Here is a 10248-nt window from a genome sequence, read left to right on the forward strand (position 1 = left end):
ATATATGGCCACGTCACTTTAATTAATTCTGTCCCAATTGCCGCGACGTGAGTCACACTTTAAATTTATTCTGCCCTTTTATGCCCATATATGGAGATCCCTGATGTCATCAATATTAAGGGAATGCCCATATATGGACATATTGTGTAAATCTCATGTAGTCTATGACGTCAGACATCTATGATATATAGACCCGTTTCTTGTTTACAAACATTGAGACTAAATGCACAAGTGACTGTATCATGTAATCAATTCCCAACAATCCCCAAACCTGTTGTTTTGGGGAGCGCTGGTTTCATTGGCTAATTTTGGTAATGACCTGCGCGCGCATCTAGTTCTTATCAGTGTAACGTGGACCAGAAACGTGGACCAGAAATGGCCACATTTTGTCCAACTTAAACAACCAATCAGGTCTGTGAAATTATGCGCGACCTCGCTTCTCGGCTCGCCCTTAGGGCGTCTTACTAGTCCAGTTCAATATGTCCAAACATGAAGGTTCGTTCAAATTTTCGGGGATTTGTAAAACTATACATTTTTGGAAACTTCAGAGTATAACAAATCAGAAAATCCGTGATTCCATTGGCAAAATCCCTAGGGGGATTTTGATGGCTGCTAAGTTGGGGCCCATCTATACTATAGGAAAAAAATACCCCCAAGAATTCTTCTTTAAGTAGCATGTGAGGGGTCTAAATAGGGGTTTTTCATGATTCTGAATCCATTGCAAGCATTTGTTTTAAATATTAATTTGGCTAAGAAAAGCCCCAACAAAACTATGGTTTAGTGTTGAGTCATCACTTTTCACAGTCTTGTGGGGTCTTTTTTAACCCAAGGAATGTTTTTCATGCAAAACAAATGCTTGCAATGGATTCAGAATAATTAAAAAACCTTAATTTGACCCCTCACATGCTACTTAAAGGCAGATTTTTTTGTGGGTATTTTTTTCCTTCGTGTATAGTGTATAGTGTATAGTATAAGTGGATGGGCCCCAAATTTCAGGAGCTGTCAAAAAATTCCCCTAGGGATTTCTCAAATGGAATCATGGATTTTCTGATTACTCTGAAGTTTCCAAAAATATATAGTTTTCATAATCCCCCGAAAATTTGAACGAAATTACACAAGCGACTTGACTATAGTTATTTATATCAGGTCCACTTGTTGCTCTCTCAAGGCCCTGCCTTTGTAGGCTACTGTCAGCCGGAAACAGACGAAAGCGCTCTGCTGGCGCAAGCAATAATAAAACAACGATTTGATCATGTGAATGAATGACACACCAATGAATACAATAGCCTATGACGTGTGTGTATACTGTTAATTGGCGCCTCCTGCCAAGTGTCCACGGATGTTGATTTGAAAGGTAACGGTGCGGTCCTTGATAAATAATAAACTATAAAGAAAAAAAGAGATACAAAATGTAGGGTGCAGTGACAGTCGGTGTTTGTTTACCCCATGCGTCTTTTCGGTGAGATCTTTCAAAAGGTAGGCCTACTACACCACCAACAATCACACCACCATAGCACACCACCGACTCTTCATCCGAGCTATGGGATCTAAAACACAACCAGCTGATACGTATAGGCCTGCCGCCTAACTACTTATTCTATTCTTTCTGACAACAAACTAGCCTAGGACCAAACCAACAAATTATCACCAATTTAATACAAACCTTGTAGCATCTGATCTCCTTTCAATGTCCTATACTATCGAAGTTGCTCAGAATTTCCCTTTAGGTTTAGGATATTTAGTATTGATGCAGTAGGCTAGGCTCTGAACTATCCAATGGAGATTATTTGGAGATGGAGATATTATTTTTTTTACCCTCTTTTTTAAATGGATTTCAAAATGCTACATATTTCCATGTATTTACTTTGACAGTCAATTAAATCTTAATTGACTGAATTTCTGTAGTTCTTCAAAATCTCCACATGGCGGCAGCCAAGTACTAACAATTTCAATTCAAAGGTGCTTTATTGGCATGAGAAAACATATGTTTACATTGCCAAAGCAAGTGTCAAAAACTCAAAATATAATAAAAACAGTTGAAAAAGGGGAACATAATATGCAGTTGTTATTATAAGCTAGGTACAAGCTTTTTGAAATAAATAGGCTAGAAGCAATATTTTGCATGCGCAAAAGTCTATCTATCTGTCTGTCTGTCTGTCTGTCTGTCTGTCTGTCTGTCTGTCTGTCTGTCTATCTATCTATCTATCTATCTATCTATCTATATATATATTTATATATATAGGCCTATATATAAACCCTATAGCTATAGACCTATTCTTTCACCTTTACTTTCGTTTTTCTATAGCCCATATATAGCCTTATTATCTATAGGCCTAGATAACTCTTACTATATCTCTCACGCGCGCGCGCGCAACAGTCATCAGTTTGTTCGTCGGTGAACCGTGCAACATGACAGGACGTGTTTAAGCCTCTTCAAACCGTACAAGCTGCTCCCCGCCCCCGAGCATGTTCAGTAAATTCACAAGTAAAACTAATTGCAGGGATAGGCATGGCATGATGGCATGGAGATTGATCTATCTAGGTTAAAGTTCATCTCTCATCCTGAGCTTTGATCTGTATTGGTGGACATGGGGTCGGTATGACTAAACGAGGACAAGGGGCACTGTGTTGATGCCATGAGATAAGTTGTTGGCACTGGCAGTGGTGGGAAAAGTAGCTATACTCGCATTTTGTACTTAAGTAAAAGTACTGCAATGTAGAAATACTCGGTACAATTAAAAGCCCGGAACACAAAATGTACTTGCGTAAAAGTAGGCCTACAAAAGTAGGCTATTTGTGTCAAAGTGTTGTCTACATAATAGGCTATAAGTGGAAAGTAGACCTACCCATTATGCAGAATATCCCATCCCATTTAACACATTTTAAAATGTGTAAAAATCTTTTGAAAATCTACAAGCTCACAATGCGTCATCATTGTGATGCATTGTCGGTTATTTTCAAATGGCCGAAATGTGTGCTATATATACGGCTGAAATGGTTATTGTAGCCTAGCCTAGGTCTATATGTTTTGTAATAATATAATCATAAGTAAAGTTGGCTAACTAGTAACTACAGTTTCAAATAAATGCAGTAGAGTAAAAGTAGCCTGCAACATTTGGATCCGAGATGTAGTGGAGACTGTGTAGTAGAAGTAATATTGGAAATACTCAAGTAAAATAGCCTACAAATACCTCGATGGAGTACTAGAGTAGGCTATTTTGAGTCTAATTTGTGCCACTGACATGATTAGCCTACTTTCTCTTGTTTTGCATCATGTAAGCGCTGCTCGTGCTTGTGCGTAAAGGGGAGGGAGCGAGATTTTCTGGCACGAAAATGTCCTCCAAGGCAGATGCGCTCATTGGTGCGTCCCAACAACGTGTCACAAGTTTTGGTGGATTAACCCTAGATATCTACGGTAGCTGGAGCTGTAGAACATACTTTCTCTCTCAACTCCTGTCTTCAAGTTAACGCCCTTTTCCACCTGCATTAGCGGGGAGTGGATCATCTGCAGCTGCCCAGAACATTTGGGAGAACTTGTGAACTCAACAGAACAACTCAGGGAGACTGAACATGTTTTGGAGTCTTTTATTTGTGCCGTCCTATAAGATGCGCTTAATTTCTTTAACTTGGGAACCCAGCATGTCATCATCACCCTGCGCGTTTTCAGTTGTTCTGCTGTTGGCATCTTTGTTCGGGGCTGCAAGCACTGCTGCTGGCGACACACCGCCACCGGGCTGCGCGTCCTGTGGCTTGCCGGCGATGGAGAAGGACGCCGAGGAGAGGCTGATGATAGAAGTCGCAAAGCAACAGATCCTGGACAAGCTGCACCTGAGGGAGAGACCGAACATCACTCAGACCGTACCTCGGGTGGCGCTCCTCTCTGCGCTGCGTAAACTGCACTCGGGGCGCGTGAGGCAAGATGGCACTTTGGAACTGGATAACAATCTACCCGCCAAAGACCAAGGATATGAGATTGTGAGCTTTGCAGATTTGGGTAAGTTTGATACATTTTGACTTTTTGTTTTACTGACGTCAGGTTTAAATTATAGAGACGCGTGCGTGTGCGTGAGATATTACGGATTTCACTATTAAATTAAAGAGAAACAGCTGAAGTAGACCTATGTGTTTTTAGTAGTCTACTGCAACTTGTGAAGTTGTTTACATTTCGACCTCCAGACTACATTCCCTAATAGGGAATGTAGTCTGGAGGTCGGAAGTGGGGAACATAGAACCTGGGGAACATAGAACCTGGGGAACATAGGCTATGTTCCCCAGGTTCTATGTTCCCCAGGTTCTATGTTCCCCACTTCCTCCCAAAAAAGGTTCTATATATTCCACACAGGTTCTATCATGTTCCCACCCAACCTCCCCCCAAAAAGGTTCTATGTTCTCCACTCAACCAAAAAAAGGATTCATGTTCCCCACCCCAAAAAATGTATATGTTCCCAACTCAAATGCAGAAAATGGTGAGACATCTGGGCACTAAGAACATCCAGTTGCCCATATGTCCCTATAGTGCCCCCGGTCCCAATTTCTCCCCATTATGTTCTGTTGTGTGTATTTAGAGTTGTATTAACAATTAGAAATGAATGTTTCCTGCATTTTTGGATTAGCGGGGAACATAGAACCTTTTTTGTGGGGGTAGGTGGAGAACACAGAACCTGGGGAACATAGGACCTTTTTTGGGTAAGGGGGGAACATAGAACCTTTTTTATGGGGGTAAGTGGGGAACATAGAACCTGGGGAACATAGGTACGGTCCCGTCAATTGTTGTGTAATTGACAATGTCAGTTTTATCAATTGAAAGACCACTCATATATGCAACTGGAGTAACCAAATGTTTCATGTCTTGAAACAGTTCACATAATCTCACATAATCCAAAATCCATAATCTTGCAACCTCCCTTGTCCCTGCTGTAGATGAACCAGTGGGGAGTGATGGACACAGCCTCGGCCTTACCTTCCAGTTCCTGCAGGAGCGCAGTCAGAGCATCCAGGTCCTGCAGTCCTCTCTGTGGATCTACGCCCGCTCTTCCCAGGACGCTCACCGGGACTCGCGCCTCCTCGCTCAGGTCTTCCTGTCCGGAGACGGCACTTCCTCCTCGGGCTCTAACCGCACTCTGGTGATAGAGAAGATGCTGGAGGTGCAGGAGAGCAACTGGCACACGTTCCCCGTCACTCGTACCCTGCAGGCCTTCCTGGACGGCGGCCAGCCTCGGCTGCACCTGGAGGTGAGCTGTTATGAGGACGGGAAGAACCTCTGTTCCCTGGGTGGTCCCGCCGACACCTCCCACCAGCCCTTCCTGGTGGCGCAGGTGCGTCAGCGCAACGACCCCCACAGACACTCGCTGAGGAAGCGGTCGCTGCGCTGCGGCGAGGATGTGACCGTGTGCTGCAAGAAGGACTTCTACATCAAGTTCAAGGACATCCAGTGGCAGGACTGGATCATCGCTCCCGAGGGCTATCACATGAACTACTGCATGGGCCAGTGTCCCCAGCATCTGTCAGGCTCCCCAGGCATAGCCTCCTCATTCCACGCCACCGTCTTCAGCCAGCTCAAAGTCAATGGCATTAACACGGCAGTGTCGTCATGTTGTGTGCCTAAAGAGCGCAGACCCCTATCCATGGTATACTTCAACTCACAGCACAGCATTATCAAAACGGATGTCCAAGACATGATCGTGGATTCCTGTGGATGCACATAAAGGAGAGAGATGGAGTAGTTGAGTTAAATGTACATTTGAATTCACTTGGTGCACATTCAAAAAGATCATTAGGAGGGGCACAACATGAGAACATAATTATGCACTCTTTCAAAGGGTGTGTTCTGTTCTTGCATTAACACCTTTGTGTTAGCATGACAGCAACAAAAATACACCCCTTTTAATAATGTAGAGGCATGCACATGCCCACAAATTCCTTATTACATAATTATACTGTACATGTCTCGAGGGACATACAGTTTCAAATTGGGATTACGAGCTTGAATATACTGGAGGAAAATGTAAAGAAATCCCTTCCAGGGTATTACCAAAGAGAGAAGGCATACAGTAGTTTGATGACAAGTCTCATCTTGTTGACTTTATTAGGAACCTGCTAGATTCCTCTCTGTGTTACTGTAAGACATTTAGATCATGTTGTGTGTCATCAATTTGCACTTCAGTTCTGAATTGTCTCCCCCATACTTCACAAAAACATTCCATGTTTCAAAATACACAAATATTACTCAAAAAGTATTTAATATATATTTTGGATCCAGGCAGGAATAGATTTTAGATGTATTGTTGCCACTAATATATATATATAAGCCCAACTTTCCAACTCCTTGTTTCCAACTGGCCTTGTGAAAAGTATGTATGCATCAGCTACTGCACAATGTAGCTTAACTTGCTGCAGGTTCAAAGTAAGGTCTGAGATTGAGATTGATATAAGTGAGATTACTAAAGTTAAATTGTGCCTGCCACAGTGTTCTGCGAATGAGCTACTATGAACATTTGGTATTCAGTCATTTTGTTGAAATTGATTCTAAAGTCCGAACAGAGCTAAGTCTGTATTTATTTTTAGATTTCGCCTTTTGCCCTGTACTCATTAATGACTAATGCAGTACTTTTTCTTTTCTTTTTTTGTAAAATGTGTTCATAAACCTTTATTCACTTTACAAACATCATTGGAAATACGTTGTATTATATATACAATTTGGTAATGAATCTAATGAGATTTTGAAGCAATACAGTAATTTAAATGATTAACAAACTGATCTACAAGCTCATAACATGTTCTGATGTGACATGTGACATAATTGTGAGCTCATGGATCAGCTATTTCAGCGATCTATGGAATTCTTTGGAAGTTTGAACAGTGTTGAGAAATCTTGACACAGGTTGACTTGGTAGAATCGTAAGTTGTCCATGCATTGAAATATGTTTGATCAGCATCAGACTGATGCCATATTTCTGGGTCCTTTGTTAAAAAAGAGGTTCTGCTAAGCCTTGAAATCAATCAATTTGAAAACGTGAGATTTATAGCATTTTCTATTTGAGAACATTCGTCAAAAAATTAAAATATACCGGCCGAACCGATATATCAGTCGTGCTGTCATCTGCACTGGATTTACTCAGTTAATCAGTTCGGTAAGTGAACTCAAGGTCATATTTCAGTAGCATGAGCAAACATTTAGCTATTGCTTCAGTGTCAGGTAATGTGAAGGTCTACCAGGCAGGGTGGGTCACAGGCAAGCGCTGTGTGCACGTTGGCATCCTGGTTTCCCAAGGTCTAAGGTTTTTCTGGATGATGGGAAGTCAAAAGTCTTCCTTTCAAAAGTGACATCATAATGATGTAAACATCATAACATTTTGTCAGATTTTTCAACCAAGTTGACTTTAAAGCCAATTAGCCAAATTTAAGTTACAATAAAGTACAGCATTCTTGTCAAGCATCTTTTTTTTTCTTTTTTTTTTTGCCAAAGGATAAATTAGCCTTAAACGTAGCAGTGTAGAAGTTTATGGTCTTCTTCTCTTTATTGATGTTGTCTTTTGTGTGGAATTTATTCTTACTTTACTGTGCGGCTTAAGGCCCAAAACTACTGTAATGTTTTTTTCTGTACTGTGTTGCCTCTTAGAATCACAGGTCATATGGGCCATGATTACACAGGCAACATTGTGAGGCAATGAAGATGGCCAAACACATTTGCCTCAGAAAGCTGCCTGTGTTATGGCACCTGATGGTTCAATCCTGCGGACATCAAATTATTGCTCGTGTTTATTGTTTATTTGTATTATTATGCAAGCACTTCCTGTCCCAGGCTTCCATGTGACACTGAGGTGCCATTCCAAATATAGCTTACTAAGCACTTTATCACGCTACTGTGTTTGAGGAGATCACTATACTTGTACTAGCAGGCATAACAGAAAACAATGCTAAAGCAAAAAACTTTTTCTTAAGCTATCTATTTTTGTTTAAGCATGTTTTATCATAAATATTTAGGCACAGCGGAAATGCAGCAGGGATTTCTGTATACTGTAAAGGTGCCAGCAACTCAATTCTTTATCACTTTTAAACAGTCATTCTGTAATCTATATTTTTATATTGTGATATATTTTATCCATAAGAAATACTTTGTAATACCAATACAAAATGTAAATATTTTGTTAAATTGTGAAATGAAATTACATGATTTCAGTGATCATATATTTTAAATAAATAAACATTTTTAATTCACACTGTATAAACACCAGATGTATTTATTTCCATGCAACTTTCCCCCACAGGGTTTTTATGAATCAACATGAGCAACTCTCCTTAATGTTCCCATTTTACTTGCATAGTCAAAAATCACACTCGTGTGAACTGAGCGGTGGAGGCTGTGTGTGTGTGCGTGTGCGTGCGTGCGCGCGCGCGCGCGCGCGTGTGTGTGTGTGTGTGTGTGTGTGTGTGAATGTGAGTCTGAACAACAGCGCCCCTCCCTTAACATGTGTGGTCAGAAAAGGTTACTGCAGGCTACAGACACGCACACACACACACTCGTGTGAACTGAGCGGTGGAGGCTGTGTGTGTGTGTGTGTGTGTGTGTGTGTGTGTGTGTGTGTGTGTGTGTGTGTGTGTGTGTGTGTGTGCGCGCGTGTGCGTGCGTGCGTGTGTGTGTGTGTGAATGTGAGTCTGAACAACAGCGCCCCTCCCTTAACATGTGTGGTCAGAAAAGGTTACTGCAGGCTACAGACACGCATACCCACACACACGGCCACGTATAGGAGCGTTGTGACCACCGCTCAAAAACAGCAGTAGAAACACACACACACACACACACACACACACATATTATTATTAAAAACATAAACCGATGCACAGTTAAAGCAGCTAAAGGGTAGGGGGGGGACAACATGGATGACCAACATGTGTATGTATTGCTCAGTCAGTAGTATTATGACCCAAGTGCAATCTTCATAATAAAGCAATTGTTATTTTCTGGCCTTGTGAAAAGTATCTATGCATCATCCAGTAGCCTATTGCACAACATAGCTCAACTTGCTGCAAGTTCAAAGTAAGGCTTGTTATGGATGTTATAAAGAATTTTTGAAATACATCCTAGACATTTACGGTCACCTGCTGTCCCTGTTTCACGCTATCTTATCGCGTATATTCTGTGTATACTATTACACAGGCAAAAATCTGTGAGAGAATTTAATAATTATCAAAATAAGTAGAAACAATTAATTGCAATATGAAAACAGTGATAACGTCACCAATATTAGCACACATGGGAAACGTGATATATGTTCATGCAATCACACTGCAACTGTCTGTAAGGCAAAGGGCATGTTTGCTCGAACAAATAATTGAAGTGGTTTTATGGACTGTCTGTATTTGCCATGTAAACAAATGTTGGATTTTTTCTGGACGTGTATTCATAGATATGTCATGCTTTTGTACCTGGGACAGATGATGATCTGTGGCTACATCTGACTGCAGTGAAGGTTCTCCAATTGCAGTTATTCTAATATCTGTTGAATTGCTATGAATATGCATTTTTAAAAATGTTCCACCTTGTTGCATTTGCGTATGAGCGGATGATGAAATGTCATAATGCTGCACTGATTAGAGTAAATAATATGAATCTTCACATAATAAAACATTAATCATTAAGCACTGATTATAGTATAGTCTATTCATATAAATATATGTGATGTGTGGTACATTTACACTCTAGTCATGTAGTAAAATATAGTCTTATTTCATTGCACTACAGAATACACTGTTAAATAAAAACATCTCTCTATTATTTGAATAACACATTTAATGTTAATGTTTGAAGAGAATAAATTAATAGTAAATCTCATTACATTCTACTGGAATTGTTGTTGCAAAAACATCATGTGCATTTCCCAAAAGCATTTATCAGTGAATCTGCAGAGGCATACTATAAATTGCCAAAACCCAGTGCCAGGTCCATTTGTGTCCAATTTAGTCAACGCCTCAAATGCAGCCAATAGTGGTTGTGAACTGAAGAGCCACTGTGACAACCAATAACCGCACATCCTGAAAGAAATGTATTAACCAATTAATCACTAATACATTTTTTTGTCTGTTTTAAAATGTTGTACTGTATGCCCAAAATCCAGACGTGTGTGTGATAATTCATTAATTCGTTAAGTTACAAGTTGAACATAATTCTTACACAAATGCAGTTTACGGTAACAGTGGTTGGGCATCCTCAGTAAATCAACTATTATCAGTATCTATTCCAAGTAATTC

At 40.5% G+C, this 10248-nt stretch overlaps 1 protein-coding gene across 1 annotated transcript; it reads left to right on the plus strand.

Annotated features, from left to right (window-relative positions):
* The first annotated feature begins 3424 nt into the window (after window positions 1-3424).
* On the plus strand, window positions 3425-8219 carry LOC308287518 (inhibin beta B chain). Its single transcript, XM_080728726.1, has 2 exons — window positions 3425-3994; window positions 4921-8219. The coding sequence occupies exons 1-2, from the start codon at window positions 3571-3573 to the stop codon at window positions 5703-5705; spliced, it is 1209 nt and encodes a 402-aa protein (XP_080584852.1). The 5' UTR covers window positions 3425-3570; the 3' UTR covers window positions 5706-8219.
* The last annotated feature ends 2029 nt before the right edge of the window (window positions 8220-10248 follow it).

Source organism: Nannobrachium achirus (assembly GCF_963921795.1).
Source record: "Nannobrachium achirus genome assembly, chromosome: 6".
NCBI classification, from domain to species: Eukaryota; Metazoa; Chordata; class Actinopteri; order Myctophiformes; family Myctophidae; genus Nannobrachium; species Nannobrachium achirus.

What these genes read in the sequence shown, in the direction of transcription:
- LOC308287518 (XM_080728726.1), top strand. Translation starts at nt 3,571, where the DNA reads ATGTTTTGGAGTCTTTTATTTGTGCCGTCCTATAAGATGCGCTTAATT. An exon ending in TGTGAGCTTTGCAGATTTGG is followed by an intron (nt 3,995 to 4,920) that starts GTAAGTTTGATA and finishes TCCCTGCTGTAG; the next exon opens with ATGAACCAGTGGGGAGTGAT.